General features: G+C 39.4%; 1 protein-coding gene across 1 annotated transcript in view; it reads right to left on the reverse strand.

Moving 5' to 3' along the window:
• PRRC2C (proline rich coiled-coil 2C) overlaps window positions 1-17,097 on the reverse strand; it is a 69,860-nt gene that overhangs the window by 51,024 nt on the left and 1,739 nt on the right. Inside the window, exon 3 of the mRNA XM_084527133.1 lies at window positions 998-1,165. Within this exon, the coding sequence (XP_084383259.1) occupies window positions 998-1,112 (115 nt within the window). The 5' untranslated portion in view covers window positions 1,113-1,165. The remainder of the gene's footprint in view (window positions 1-997; window positions 1,166-17,097) is intronic.

A 17,097-nucleotide genomic window follows, 5' to 3' on the forward strand; every position in this document is an offset into this window, starting at 1 on the left:
ATAACGTATCACTATGGTTAAGCTATTCCAGAAACAGAAAGGGATATATGGCCCCTGTTTGTATACAATGCTCAGGACAGAGAGTTAGAGGAGCCATTATAAATATGATGTTGATTTCTTAATATCCTTTAAGATGTCATCAAGCGATATTCTTTCAGTCCTTTGGTGGGTGTAACATGCCTTGTGTTGAGGAATACCTACATGGTTCCATCCCACTTTTTTTGCTGCCAGTTTCAGTTGGCAGATGCTGCTCTTGGAAAAACATTCCTCAGAGTGTTTACTCCAGACCACTATTATGAAAAAACAGCGTGAAGCCAACACACTACGTTGGACATTCATCCTACCAGCTACTCAATTCAGATGAACAAGTATAACATCCTAAACGTGTTATATCAAGCATCTCATTTGCAACCTTTGAAAATTATAGTAAACTTCAACGAATTTGGAACCTCCATCCCAATTCTTCAAACAGTCCCCCTCCTTTTTGTCAGCAAAACAGACAAAAGAACATGAAAATACACATTCCCCGCCCCCCCCCCTTTTTTTTTTTTTTTTTTTGTAATCAGACGATTCCAGTTCTGCCAAAGTTTGTTACTTATACCACTCAAGGAACAAATGCGTTCACTAAAGATCTCAAAACAGCAGTGCTTTTACCTCTGAGAATATCTTCTAAAAATTCACTAAAAAGCACAGCTGGGAAATGGCTTGTCATATGCTGATAACAAACGTAAACTGCAGCTGTAGAACAGTTCTTATTTACTTATATTCTGCTTTCTAATAGACTGAAAACACTGACCCCCTTAACTGAAACTCTAGCTCATAGGTAACCAGCAAATGTAATCAAGATTGTTTTTTCCACAATTCTTCCTATTAACAACTGTAACCACAGCCAATTTTTTTTTAACTGCTTGATAATGATCACATCCTTTGCACTCTTAATTAGCTGCACAACAGTAATGATGAAACAGAATGCATAAATAAAGTCAGTTTAACTCACCTGTGGTTTTCTGAGTTTCCAGTGACTTTCCCTTGTAAGTATTAAACAGACTGAGTGTTGCATACTTTGTTTTTCCATCCTTTGCTTTTGTACTCTGGCCTGACTTTTCCGACATTTCGATGGAAACTCATCGAGTCTGGTACCTCCCGCTCACTCCTCAAAATCAGCCTGAAAACAAAACACCAGAAGAGCAAAACAGCTTGAATATAAGCCAATACTTAAGGGAGAGTTCACAAGACAGAAGTTGACAGCATATTTAGTGCTATTATCACTATTTCTGTTAAGCAAACTGCAGATGCCTTCGAATACATTAGATTCAGGAGCACCTAAGCCTTATGAAACTCTATGCCATTTTAAAGGAACATCACAAAATCATCAGGAGGGTCAACATCCAAGCAGTATTGAACCCCCCCTAACATTAAATATTGTCTATGATCTCACTAAAAAAAGAAAAAAAAGCATGCCGAGTTTCCATCAGCAGCTAGTTCCCCACTGGGGAAGCTCAATGACCTCACCCACTCCTGTAGCCAAGCGCTTAGATACCACTAACTGTGGTACAGTATTTCTGGAATTTGCTTTTTTCCAATTAAAACCATCACAAACTCAGCAGATAGAAAAAAATAAATACACCAAGTCAGAAGTTTCTTCAAAGCTAGGAACAGGGTATGTTCAGACAGGCAAGGTAAAGGAGTTCCTTAAACTAGGAGTTACACTGTTCTTCTTGCAGCAGTAAATTACAGGGTTGCTAGAACAGGTCATCCCTCTCCTTCCCCCAGAATAACAGGTCTTGAGAAGAACCACCCAGCAATTATCACCAATATTTCACTGGTTCTTAGAAGGCACTTCTCAGTATGGCTGCTCATCATCAGGCAGCAACACAAGTGAGCATTCACTTAAACAGAATATTATTATATAATCAATTTAATCTTAAAAACACTAAAAAAAAAAATCATTACACCCCTTACTACAACCATTTTCATCTATTCCCATGTTGAGTCCAGAAATTAGGGATGATCAAATACTCTCACATTTCATTCTAAGAGTGGACAACAAGAACCAAGTCAGAGCTGTACATCCTGCTCAAACCCTTTGGTGATCAAGCAGCTCCCTGGTCAAACTCACAGTCTCAGAAGACCTTCAGTAGAAACACAATTTGCACACAAGGCACTCATATTCAGAAGAGTCTGATAAACAAGCAGTCCAAAAAAAACCAAAAAAACACTTATTTGGTCATGACAGACAAACCAATGGCAAGAGACCAGTGAAGTTTAATTTATATGAGAATGATAACATTCCCACCCTCCCTTCCACCTACCTCAATTTACAAGCCATGATTGAAAAGATTAAGAAGTGGAGATGGCATACAGCCTCAGAACAGTCCAACTTCAGTAGTAGGTTTTGCGCAGATGCTATTCTACTACAACCCATGCAGACTGCTGCAAATGGGACACTCTTCAGCTTTGTACTAGACCATATACATGGCTAAGAGATGTATTCTCCCCTCTCACAAGGGGAAAGCATTTACCCATTTTTTTGGGCCAGACTGTCAGCATCCTCACATCATCCAAAAACTTGAAAAAGAGGCTGGAAGCAGGCTGAACCCAGCCCACCAAGTTGACCACATAACCAGAACACAGACTTTGGATAGGGCTGATAGGCTGTCCCTTTTGTATCCAAAAAACTACATACTGAGATTGCAAGCTTTCACTGGAAGCCACAGCTCAGTGCTTAAAACACCATTACAGTCACAGAGAAGAAAAAACAAATAGCCCATTAAGTGACTTTAGATAAGCTTATCTGTGGAGCTAACAGTTAAGCAGATTGCCAGCAACCATTCACTCACTGTTCACGGCTGCCTCAATGCTGATCTATGATTCAGCAACACACCCGTTAGCATTACTCATGGCCAGACAACTGCTTTCAGCCAGTCTGGGGACACGAATGAAGGCTGACTAGTTTATCAAGTCAGTGTCTAGGTCCTGCATTAACCTCTTCTTCTACGAGGAAACCCAGGTTTATCATCAGGTCCTCAGTGAAACACCTGTGTAGAGAACCTGGTTGATCCTTTTCCTTCAGTTCTCCTCCTTTTGCTCCCAAACTTCTCTTCGTGGTAGAAACCAGGCCACCTTGGTCATCCTGGAGCATCAAATAGAGAAGTAGGTTCTGGGCAGGTAATTACCAGGAGGGCATGGGTGGCAAACAAGTTTTCAGATGGGCATATAAACATGTGAAGTAATACACCACATTGATTTGCTACTCAGCTAGGTTCTCATACTCTTCCTATAAGAAAACAACCCATTATAATTTTAAGCTCAAGACCAGTTCCAGCCCCCAGATTTTGCAAATACAAAATGGCTTCACAACACTGAATAAAACAGAAGTTGGCAAAAAAAACACTTCAGGTCATTGTTTGCCCATGCAATTTAAAAATGACATCTCATACCTTTGGTAGAAACCAAACATGGAAAATCTTAACCATGACTCTTCTTTACAGAAGAAGAGAGAATACTTAGACAAATCTTAATTATAAGAATTGTTTTTTTTTCCTGGAACATTTCATAGCTTAAAGAACAAAGGGTGGTAATTGTTTCCCAATCGTGCTTTTTGATGTCAAATTTACAAAAATCAACAAAGTAGGTCTACCCATTACAGCTGAGTTCTATGCCTTTTTTAGTATTTAGATTCACACTGTTTGACAAGTTTTTCCGAAGTTATGCTACAAAGAAACAGAATATTTTGAACTGATTAAAACTGTACATTCCTCAGTAATCTGATTTGCAGAAAATAGCTCAAGCGCTGCAAGCAGTGTTCTTGTAAATCAGGCCAGTCAATACATTCACATTTAACTCGGTTTATACCTGACGCTGGTTGACAGAAAAGATACACTTGCAAAATTAGACTTTAGACTAGGTACTTATGTCAGAGATGGCAAATCCTCCCCTTGAGCCCATCTGGCCCTCTACAAACATATGTGCTAGGTCACACATTAAACGAGCACCCCAGTGCCATCCAGTAGCAGTTATGAAGAGATAATTGCGTGGTTCTAAGGCACAAGAAATAACATTTCAGGCTGTGTCCAGGTCCAATGGCTTTGCATTTTGACTCAACTTCACTTGTGTATACCACATTCATATGCAGGAACATCAGAATCATTCCCTCTTTAGTACTGTCTGTGAGGTATTTTAACATAAAACATGCTTAACTCGTACATACAATTATGTTCTAGCTTGGCAACTACTAGACTCACCGAGTGATTCTAAATTTTCTCTAATATTTATCTTTTGTTAATTATGGGTAGCCAGCAGTTAGTCTGAACTCTATTAGTCAAACCCTTCCAAGGCAAATGCTACTGCCTGCTGGGTTTAGACTTACAGTCAAATGAGTAAGAATACGGGACAGCTGTATACCTCTGAACAGTAGCAACGTAAAAAAGATGTCAGAACTACTTACTAAAATTAAATAATTACCATGATAGCAAACAGACGGATAGGCAGCAGTACAAGTAATAACAGCAGCTGGCAGGGTTTACTGCACCATTAAGAAATTTAAGCCAGTCAGCAATTCCTTTTGAAAGCCTACAGTCACTATATGCATAATTACTGAAGGTGCAGTGCTTCCAAAATCCTGGAGCAAAGATTACCTTTCAGCCACTTCGTAATGTTATCGAGTTAACTGACCTTTCCTCTGCGACCTCAGGACCTGCATATTAAAGGTACTGTAATTTCTGGACCACTCTTTTTTCAGACTGCAACCGGTTGACTTATTTAGATCCTGCAATGAACTCAGAGGCATGCGTACAGAAATTAGTACAGTAAGGAGCTGTCAACTTCTAGATACCCTGGCCACCATCAAGGAACATTTACTTGTACCCTCTCTTAGATACCTACAGTTGGTAGAATAAACAGAATGCAGCCTATTCTCCTAGACTGTGGTTGCCAGAATCCTATTTCTGAAATAAAATGACAAATGACAAACAGAACACCCGCTGCCCACACACCAGACAGACCTTTTCCAGCAAGTTCCTAGCTCTCATGAATATTTCAGAATTCCCCCAAATAAACTGTTTAGAATTGAATAGTAGTGGTTCATGTATTTGTAAATTTTACATAGCATTTGATTAGGAAAAAACACAGATTAGAAAAGATTTTACCTTCAATGGAGAAAAACATTCTTTTGTGATTAAACAAGGAAGAAAGTATTTTTGAGGTCAAGTTTTCAGGACTGGAATGGTAAGACGTTTAAACCATTTAACATCTTAACAGCAATTCTTGTCTGGTTTCCTCACTATGTCCATGTCAGTATTTTGTGGTTTTATTACACATACAAAAAATGGTTTTACAAACTTACATGTGAGAACAGAAGAGCATTCTGCCTAACTTATCACATTTTATTATCTCAGCGAACAGGTAAAGTACACACAGGCACAGAAAGGGGAAGAGAGTAGTGTAAGAGTTCAGGTAGAAAGCTTCTTTATACACAGTTTTTGAGAGGCAGATCAACTCTCGCTATTGCTATGGGAAATAACTGTACTCTTTCTATTATGGTCTTCCAACTGATCTGCTTCTGTACACATTTGAAGCACAACATACACCATTCCTCACATCTGGCAGAAAGATTACTATTCCCTGTATTTTCCAGGCATCCCATCCTAGCTGATGTAAGCACAGATGGCCACATGAGAACATCTAGAACTCTATTTCATGCGCTGCGTTTTTAAACTGCTGAACAAAATAAGTTTGCTTAAATGCAAGTGTAACATGTCAATAGATTTCTTCAGCAATATTACCACTACCTTTTACACAGTCCTACAAGCTCAGGACATGTCACCCCCATTTTAGCCTACGAGTGCTCAATCATTCGTGACAGGTAACATTTACATAAGCTTCACACTCCTTATTTAACACAGGATATCTAGTTCCCATCACTTCCACTCCAAAGTCTGTATCATCGCTGATTCTGAAGAAGGACGAGCTGCAATGATTTAAGGCAAGGCACACCATTCAAGACAAACTTGCTGAATATTTCCTAGGGCCTTAAGCTCTCAGTGCCTCAAGTGCCCATCTGTGAAGTGGGAAGCATCATAAAAAGCACTACATGAAAGTTTAGTCATAACTGGGACAAATTAGCACTTCTCAAAACACAAGACGAGAAACAAATCTAGAAAGATTTCTCATGCTGTCTTACCCTCATTTTAAGGGCACTAAAACAGTGGTTAGGGGGCCTCATATACAGATCTGTATCTGGCCATAACTCCACTTTTATTAGATTAGCTTTGTTTTGGGCCCACTAAAGAATGTGGTTCTGGTAGGTTTGGGAACAACAAAACACAACGCAAAAACGAAGCTTTCTTGCCACATGCCAGATGGATGATAGAGTCAGATGTTCCCAAACTCAGTGTTATCTATTTTGAAAAAAATCATTCTCAATACCTCAACAAGCCCCGCACCTGACACCCCACATAACATGCCATTAAAAATTTGTTAGAAAGGAAAGCTTTCATTTCAACTCTAATTCTGGCACATTTAGACTCTTAAGTTTTTATTAAAAATTTGCCTCGTAATTGTAAAACCTAAACATAATCTGCAGCTAGATGTTAAATTCTGAAAATTTAAATTAAATTCTGAAAACCTGTGATCTTCAGAAAAGAGATTAATGGACCGTTTACAGATAAGCAAAGCCAATTTAAATGAGAAACATAGGATGCTGAATATCATGTGTTTGGAACCCCTGAAAGCTTTATGTCTAATTTATATCCCATTATGTAAAAGAATCCTGTTATTTTTCAACTGAATGCTCAAGAATATTATCTAATTACTGAATAGATGGTTGTGCACAAGGAGAAGGTTGCACACAAATATTGGTAAACTGAATTACAACTAAACATAGCGAGTTCATCTGACAGCACTATGTATGAATAATACACATTAACTAACGTTCTCTTATTCATGTCCTCATATGTACAACTTTATAGTCCCCAAAGCACCACTCTGGGACTACAGTTTTCAGGACCTATTAAAAAAAAAAAAAAAATCAATGTTTTGGCCATTTATCCCACTATAAACAGTTCTTAATAGCTTCAGCACCAGGTGGCTTGGTATAACATGAAAACAAGCCTCACCCCCCCCCGTAACACATAATTAGCAAAACACTCTTTCAAATCAACATAATAAAAAGAAGCTTCTGTAGTTTGGATTTTATTTTTATTTTTAAAAATAGAGTAATTTGCAGCAGTGTTCATTGTTAAGTAGGTTGCTGCTATGCAGGCTGAAAATTAAAGATTTCACAGACTTTTGAGCTATTACCCATACCTCAGACAAACCACATAGCTCTGCCGTCTAGAAGAACTGTAGCTCTGCAGACCTTCAAAGCTTTCTGAGTAGATCTCGCTACAACTCATTCTTGAACAAGATCTATATTAAATTTTATTTACTCAGAGAGCCAGGCTAGTAATTCCATCCCCAGTTTTCTTCCACATCTGTAGATGTTGGGCTCACTGGTTTTCAGCCAAACTTGAAGAGGGTATAAGGTAGAGACTGCACCGGTTCTACAAATTTTCTGAAGGTAGATGGGCTGAATTGGAAAAGAAAACCCTTTCAATCATCCTCTCTCTTGTGCACTCATCACCTCTGAGGAAAAAGACGTAGCACAGGCTAATCCCCTAAGCATTGGACAATCTATAGGGAAATATTGTGAAAGACCCTTAAATGGAAAATCAAAGAGGAGCTCTGCTCCTTAGAACCAAAGCACTTGGAATAGGACAAAGCTGTAGCGAAGCAGGCTTTGCTAGTTCTTCAAATTGCTCCCCTTTGAGGCCTAAGAGCGTCTTCCCAAAACATTACCAAAGCCAGGTATGCATCGGGTAGAAAAGAGATCGTGACACAAAACAACCATTTGAGGACGCTATCCCACAGATGCATCTTGTAAAAATGCAGTGTGGGGATGCAAGAAATGATCATCGACAAACATGCCTGCACCAATTTTAAACTACAGTTAGCTGTCTCTTAAACAGAGCTGCTCAGCCAAGCAACGAAATACAACCAGGCACTCTCAAAAATTCAGTACAGAAACTAAGCTTACCTCAAATCATTTTAGCTAAACTACCAATCCACAGAGCAAGCAAAACTTTTGTTGCCTTAGATTAGAAGGCTGCCTGTTGAATTGTCCTCTCTAAGAAACACCAGTCACATTCAACACATCCTTCCAACAGGAGAACCAGCAACAAACCACAAATATAAAGGGAACTTTTATGAGGAATCCCTCAAGTATAATAAGATGGTACCAGTAGCAGTGACTAACACTTTTAAAATAAACTTTCAGGACACATCCTGCAGCAGAGGAATATTAGTGGGAACTAAAATAATCTGTCATTTCTATTCAGCTTCTGCAGAGCATTGCTGAGAACAAAAGGAAATACGAATTAAAAGCAGCTGTCTGGAGTCAAAAGCCACAGATAAAAGGACAGCAGCCATACAAACCTCAGATCTGTCTCTACTCAGATTTGAATATTTATTTAACTATACGTGCATGAGTTTTTCAGTTAACATACACAGAAACCAGATTCCCATAGAATAATTCTGCCAGCAGAAGCCTGATCCATGGGATCAATCACCATCAGCAGCATGTCTTCTTAAATGCATCCATCTAACAGTGATCAAAAAGTCACAGACAGGATAAATTCTCCCTGGCAATAAAACTGTCAAAAACACACTAAATATTTTCTCATATCACAGGTTACTTTTGTTTAGCTAAGGTAATTAATACTACCTGTACTGTTTGTGAAATCTTCTCCTTCTGAAGTGAAAGCAAGGAATGATGAGGTTGTGGTCCCCTCCCCTCACAAGCAGAATGATGCCACTACAGCTACTTACAGCTACTAGGTATTTGGGAAAGAAAGGACAGTTTTCATTTTGTTTGAGGATATTTTTTTGTATGTTTGGAGTATCATATAAAGCCGGTTGGTGTTTTGACAAATAACATCTCAATATTGCTTAAGGCAATACTGTTATCCCGGGGATTCAATGCTTTCTATGATTATATGTCACTTTCTTCCATGTTTTACACCAGTGGCTCTATTTTGGTCTCCCAGTTAATACTGTATGAGAAGCTGTTCATCAGCACAGCAGTCTCACTTACTTTTACCTTTTAAAAGGCAGAAGATAATGTAAAGAGGTACTCAAAGTATGAACGTAACTATTCTCATGAACAAAATGCTGGAGTTAATAAGCGTCTCACTTAAATTATTCAATTCTCATCTATTGTACGTGCAGAAGATGTAATACTTATGACTCCTTTAGCTTTATAATTATACCTATGTACTCTTCAGGCTGTAGATTCTTTCATATTTGAGACACAAAGCTAACTTTATCACAAGAGGAGATTCAAATCTAAACTGTACAAAGTGTTAGCAATGAAGCATTGAACTAGTATAATACTGCCTACAGAAGCCATAAAACAATGCACATTGCCAATTATCAAAGAAGGAAAAGCATGTTTGAGACATAAAAAGAGTGGGTTTTAAAGGTTGCTATGGAACTAAAGGATGACCCAATAATGACTGCCTTTTTTTTTTTTATTATTATTATTTTTATTTTTAAAGCTTTCTTGTCATCTTTGTAAAGAGATGGCCGCCTACTGAAGCAAATCAAGTTCTCTTGAAAGTAAAAGCAAGGTGCTCTCCCAAGCTCTGAAGAGAAATGTTATGGTTGTAAGAGCATCCAATGCAAGTCTGTTACTCTAAATCCTTATCATGGCAGGAAGAATAAAGACAGTGAAGTAGTGGTTCAAAATAAAAACAACAACCAAAAAACCTTCTTCTCTAAGAAAAGAAAAAAGCCGGAAGAACAAAGCACTGGCACCACCTCTCTCACTGGAAGAGGCTGATGAACTGCAATTAGATTTCTGTTTAAATTTCAGACTAAGGCCATAATCCTTCAAATCTATTCAGGCATCTAGCTCCTGCTACAGTCAACGGGAATTAAGTTCTAACACGCAAACGATTCAGACTGTAGTTCCCACCCTACGAATCTAATTAGCTCAGACTGTCTAGAAACTTTTTAGGACAGTTAGCTTCAATGTTACTATGAAGAAGCTTGCCAATGGCCAGCAACATATTTAACTCTTACCTTGTAGCTAGAAGATACCACCAGGCTCAAGAGGTATCAAACAAATGTTTGGAAGGAGGCAGCAGCACCTCGCCACAGAACAGCAGTCCTGAGAAAGCAAGGAACAGGCAGCAAGTGGAGTGCAAAAACCCACTAACAGCAGCAGGTGACTTAAAAAAGGAGCTCAAGATCAAGTCTCACAATCAACCCTGCGCCTCTTCCCAGCAAGGAAAGGTATTTCCTGAGACTACCGCTCCTCTGCTTGTCTGTTACGGTTTTTCCTTTTTCTGGTCTGCTCTCTGCTATGCTTAAAATCTCTCTAACGCTCGGACAACAGCATTGTATTTTGAAGTCATGTTTACAACAAAAATTAAAATGATTTTTAAGAAGCACAAGCACCTGAAGTACCATTTAGTCTATGCAGTTGGGTAAATTCAAGCGTATCTAAAGGGCTTACAATAACTCAATTCTACCAGATCCCTAAAAAACAATCTGTGTATTTACATAGCACTCCTCAGCTTAAAATCCAGTATCTATGTCCAACAGCAGGACTGATGGATGGACACACAAGCACTCCTAAAGAAACCCTAAAGAACCCCCTTCCTGCACTTCCTCCAGCATTCAAGCGCCTTCAGGAAGTGAAGTACCGTGACAGGACTCTGCCTTACGCCTCTAATCCCCAGTACAGCCATAAAACTGGATGACTTACACAGAAATGGTTTTAGTTTTGCTTCTGAGCTTAGCGAATTTACTTTAGTCACTTTTTCCAACTACTTTGCAACAACCTTTAGGCTAATTTCCTGATACTATTTTTTTGTATACAAACTCCAAGGAAAATGGACCTGAACAAGGAAGTTGTAAGCCATAGCTGGGGATGTCACAAGCACCATAAAATGTTGAGAATCAGAAACCCTGAATGTGCCACCAGACTGAATGTACTTGGGTCACTCCAGCTGTAGCATGGCATTCACCTCCTGCCATGGATCAGAAGAGTCCCATTACTTGCTTGTTCAACTTAAAGCAGGTGGGCAGAAAGAAGCTTAGCATCGCCACCACAACTCAAGTGAAAATGGCAGATGAATAAATACTAATAACCGCACTGTATTAATAGAAGTATTCCTTCAAGTCCTTCGAGTACCAGCACATTTTCAAGCTAACAAAATACATTTAAACAGCTTCTTTGCCAGAAAGGATTTTTTCAAGAGATTCCAGTAAAGACTGACAGTGCGTGCCACACGTAAGTCAGAACTAGCACACCATAAAGCTAAGGCACTAACACAGCACAGCTATTCTTGCCATGTGCTGATAATCCACAAACATAAATTAGAATAATCTAGATGTTTTGCAAGACTACCGAATGCATTTTCAGAAAGATACATTCTTAGTTGCAAACGTAAGATCCAAAACGTTTTTGCAGCTCACTTTTGTGACAAGCTTCTTTATTCCTAAATAGCTTGACAATTTCTTCACAGCTCTTCATTTCTCTGCCACTAAGTATTAGAGCACATTTTTTTCACAACAGGTTTTTGCTTTTCCAGTTTCGTGCAGTTTAAGAAACTTTTTGAAACTGTAAATTTTTAATTGTTGCAGGACTTTTGAAGTGCTGGAAGGAAGCCAGGACCAGGAGAAAAAAGAAGTAGGAACAGCTTCTATATAAGTAAAGTAAGCATCACAACGAGATGCATTCTCATGACTTCTGGGAACAGAACCACTTAAGGGCTTTCACCCAATTAGCTTTTCAACTTGCAGACGCCAAATGAGATTTTTATTTTCAATATATTCAAGAGTTTATTAAAACAAACAAACAAACAAAAAAAAACATTATTTAGAAGAATGAAGAAACTTTGAAGTCCTCAGAACTAAATCATTATTTGAGAAAAACTTAGGGGAATAAATTAGGGCAAATTCCTGCAGAAACAACTCAAATACCTGCTATCAAAACACGGTACTCAAATAGTCAGCTGGTGGGTGCATGTTTCCCTGAATAAAGGAAACTATCGCGACCTGTCTTACCCCTCAGTTCTTTTAACTGAAAAAGAAAGTTAAACTATCCACTAGGCTTCTCACAAACTAATTTAGATCAGTTTATCCTGACCACAGCTGCTCTCTGTAAAGGCATCTGTTAATGTTTAAGATCACAAACGGTCCCTTAAATTACAACAGCACTTAGCATGCTGTCATAAGTACTACTTTGTTTCTTGCTCAACTGCATCACGCCATCCAGCAGAAGCCTGGGAAGGCAAAAATATTAGTGGACTCATTGTCCTCAAGCACACAGAAAGCAACATGGGGAGTCCCCTTCTCAGTGGTATCCTGAGTAGCAGTTGCTCTGGCAGGCTGAGAACAGCGTGTCTGATAACAGAGAAGGAAAAGGGAAGCCCCCATGGGGGCTGCTGGAGAAGCTAGGCAACCAATGACATACAGATGCTCCCGTGCTTGTTCAAACCAGTGCTAAAAACACTCAAATGGTCAGCACTGCTCTGCACTTGCTCAGATTCAGATGTGCAGAAGACTACAAAGGACAAGCAGAATTCGTGATAGTGGTGGGTTGAAGGGCCCATTTGCAAGAATAAGAACGAACTGCTTGCACCCTACAGTAAAAGGGTATCAACAAGAAGCCTCCACATCACTGGATTCTTTGACATTTCTAAACATACAGAGCAGCAGCACGCCACAGCTCTGCTGTTCCAGCTGCACTTCAGCAGATCTGAAGGTGCAGGCTTAAAAGTGTGCAGGATGAGCTCCTCTGCAGACAGCTGTCTGGGATAAGTTACCAGAAACAGGAATTGGGCTCAACGAGGGTCAATTTTGCAGAACAGTCACACTGTTTGGTGCAAAACACTTCTTTTTTAGAAAGCTGACAAAAGATAATCGATAGGTACATGACAATGAACCAGATTCCTAACTCAAATAAGGAGCAAAAGTTGAAGCTTTTTAATAATCATCCATCTCTTCACTGTTTTCTTTTTCCCTTTTGTTGTAACACTCTTACTGTAAGAGCCCTACAAGCTCTGAAATGATGCCATTTAAACTGGTGGCACTCTTTTGCCTCTCTGGTCCAGTTAGTTACTAGGTTTAGATGATAAAGTCCTTGCTACTGATTTCTAAAAAGCCAAATTAGACCTCCTACGTACTTCCTATACCCTTCCCACTCACCCCACATTGACGTGGGCAATGGAATAGGGGAGGACTTATTAAGAGACAAACATAAAGCTAATCCTCGCAGTGAATAATTCAAATGATCTTTTTCAATACCTTCATTTCCTGCTCCTTTACCACAATTTCCAAGTAATAATTAATATTTCTTGACGAGAAAGATACACTGCTCAGTTTCAGCGTTCATCTCAAGGAAACACAACTCACTTGTAGCAGCAGATTTCTTTCCGTATCAAACTTTTCCACACCTATAAAATATACGTGACCTTAGCTGAAAATAATTAGAAATCTGTCAGTTTTTAAGCTAAACTTATTTTTCAAAGCACCTATCCACACATTTAAATGTAATGATTTGTGTTACTTAAATAAGATTTTTAACTTCAGAAATCAGTTAGATGTTGCTCTGAAATATTCAGGCAAGCTGTTCTGCTCATGAACTCTTCCAGGATATTTGGTAGTGTACAAGAGCTACACTGGGAATAAACCCCTAAAGAGCTTCATTCCTCTCCAAAATAGACGTACCAAAATAGATTCCTCTTCTCCAGCTATATTTCCAACATCTTTTCATTCACCTTCTCAAGATCTCTCTGTTACTGAAGACTGCAAGCCCAAGATGGAAGCAACCCCGTGAGCAGTAGGAATCTGCAGAATGAACCATTTTATAGCGTTCTGTACACCCTTAGCATGATGCAAAATGTTCAGTAACAGTTACTTTACTCAGTCGTGTTATGTCTTAAGCTGCTTGTCACCATCTTAACACCCCAAATCTGTGTTGCCTGTAACTCCCACCATACTCCTAAAGTGATTCATAGATCAAAAAACGTCAGTTTCTCCTCTATATCGAGGTGCCACACATTTGTCTATAAGACTATCAGAGATACTCTCACCAAGACAGCTAGAGACAGGGTTGCCAGATGTACAAGCCCAAAAATCACTGTTGACATCACTATAGAACCTGACTCTTGTGCATACAAAGGTAGAAGGTAGGAGAATTTGCTCCGTCAGAAACCTTGGCCCAGTCCAGCTTTGAGTTCATTACTACTCACAGTCTCTTCTCCCAGCAGCCTGTTATTCCCTTGATCTCTGCTTACACGTTCTTCCATGAGAGGACTCACCAATATTATTCTTTGAGCAGAAACTATCCCTATCCTGTGACTACAAGAATACCCAGCATGTACGAGAAGCAACTGTGAAAAGCACACTGACAAAGAATATTGGACAACAGTGGTCAATTAAAGGGCAACTTCAGCCCTCATCTTTAGACCCGATTCATGTTTAAAAAAAAAAAAAAAAAAAAAAAAAAAGATGAACTGAATTACAAAAGCTGTATCAGCATACTCAGCTTTATGTATCCGTCCTCCAGCATCGCGGAACCCATTTTCCATAGCAGTTTCCATCTGCCAAATGGCTACAGAAGAAGTTTAACATTTTCAGTTGCTTGTTTCTTTATTTACTCCAGTAAATTAATCCTGTCATCATATCACAAGCCAAAGGCAAGTTTCGCCTTCTAGGACATACCTTTGCTTCAGACTAATTATTCATATTGGCAAAACAAAATTTGTTGCAAGCAGTGTGGTAAAAGTGGATGACCTAACTACTGAAGGTCTTGCTACGGAAATCCACGTGGTACCTCAGAGCATGCTGAGCCACAACTTATATCCCAGCTACCTAAGTATCGAGTAAACCTGCCCTTTCACTTTCAGAGTCCCCAAATTAGAGATCTCTTCTCTCAGTTATGCAGCATCAGGTGATTCCACAGTTCTTCACCCGATACTTTTGCAGCAGACGTACCTGATGCAGGATAAAGTGCAGTAATTCATGTCTCTGATATTGTAAGCCCCTGAAAACATAGCTCACCATATTTTTAAAACTCTATCAGCTAAAAATTTACCATTATCATACTTCAGATAAAAGATACACGATTCCGCATTGTAATTTCACCATTAATCGAGACAATGTCAGACATATGAAAACAAAAAATATGGTGATAAAAAGCTTCTCGCTTTAATACGTGTTTGCAATCTGTAACAGACTAGTTCGTTAGCATTTAGTTAGAATGTTATGTAATGGCTGAAGTATTTGTAATAAAAACAGTCTATTTCTGTTAGCCTGTTCTTCATAGACATAAAAGCTGTCTTCATCTGATTTTTATTAGGACTTCATCTTCCTCTGCTCTTTATGCATTTTTTAAGACTTCTGTCCTTTCCATTTTCATTTCACAAACACATGCACACGGTATTATTTCCTCCCACCTCCTCATAAAAATCTCAGCTTTTCTTTTTGCACCTGCTTTCACCCATGGGAACTTTCTATGGGGTTTGTGAAACCTTGTCTTGAAGAAAAAACATGAGGGAATGAAACTGAGCATAGAAAAAAATCACTAGAGAAGACGAACAACTGGTTCTACCAGTAAAACACCACTCGCAGTCCCGTCATTACAAGCCCAGCATCCATCCCCAGCTAGTGGAAATGTGGTGTGTTTTCAGGGTGGAGCCCCCCCCAACCTTCATTACCTTATCTGGCCTCTAAGGAAGTCCCATTCTTCCTTCAACAAATGATCACAGAGGAATATTTCTTTCCCTCACTCCTGCCTCCAACACACCATACCAGGGTTTGCTCCCCTGCAAGAGCATGCTGTGCATGGGTTTAGTCCTTCTGCACGAGCTACTTTTTTATTTCTATCTCCACATCTAAGCCTCTTACCCATACCACCCATATATGGTATTTAGGCTGTTTTCCATCCTCTCTCCACTGTCACATCACTCCCATAGACGGCTTGGGGAATGTTCTGGAATTGCTCTTTGGCAACGTGGCTTGCACTTTGAGTAACCCAGGACACCTGGCTGAAGGGGACCCCCTACAAAGTATCTACTGCTTTGGCTTTCATTCTTTCACTTTATCACTCTAAAAGCCTCATTAAAACAAACAGCACCTAAAGGAGAGCTCCCTTCCGAACTGCAGCATCTTTTCCCTGTTTCGTGGCTCATTTCACTTTCCCAGGTAGACTTTAGAAAATGGAGAAATAGGACCTAAAGATGCTGTGTGCAATAAATCTGTGCCATAAAACAGGGACTCCAGCAACAAGGAAGTTAGAGCTGTAAATTGAACCTTTTTTTTTTTTTTTTTTAACAGATTTCCCTACAAAAGGGGAGAGTTCCAGTTATGAAATCTAAACTAGAGCAAAGAAACTATCGGTTGCTACAAATACTCTGTGTCTTTGGAGATTGGTATCAGCAAGACTCACAGAAATGGCTGTATATTGATTAACACCCATTTTACCCACTGTTACTTACCAAAGCAATACTTTACGTATAAAACATTTATATACTAAGGCAGCTTTCCAGGTGACAAGTTTCTGCACACCAGCAAGGTCTATGCCAATCCCCACTTCAGCTCAAATGGCCACCTTTAATAACACACCTGCCTCAGAGCGGTCACATCCTCGTGCACGGAGCACAATAATCTAAGGGACAAACTCTCCTCACTGAGCATCCATCGAGTTCAAAGAACTCTCAAAACTTACAGGTTCCTTAGCCCCAAGGAGGAAGCTATGGCAGAGCTGCACTAAAACATCCCAAAATTAATCTTGAAGAAAAACCCTCTCTGCTGTATGATTCAAAGGAATTTGACAACCATTCAGGTCCTGGCAGCCAGCATTAAAAGGTCATCCTTTTGTTTCTCACTGATGGACAAATGAGATCATGTCCCACTTCCTCTGCCCTTAAAAAGCTGTTTCTTGTCCAGGCAGAGCTCTTAAGGCTAAACAATGGGTAAGCCTGATGTCCCTCTGCACAAGAAACAAAGCTATTAAAAAAATCCTGTTCCTTCTGCTGGAAATAATGC

This window comes from Aythya ferina (genome assembly GCF_964211825.1).
Source record: "Aythya ferina genome assembly, chromosome: 8".
Lineage (NCBI taxonomy): Eukaryota > Metazoa > Chordata > Aves > Anseriformes > Anatidae > Aythya > Aythya ferina.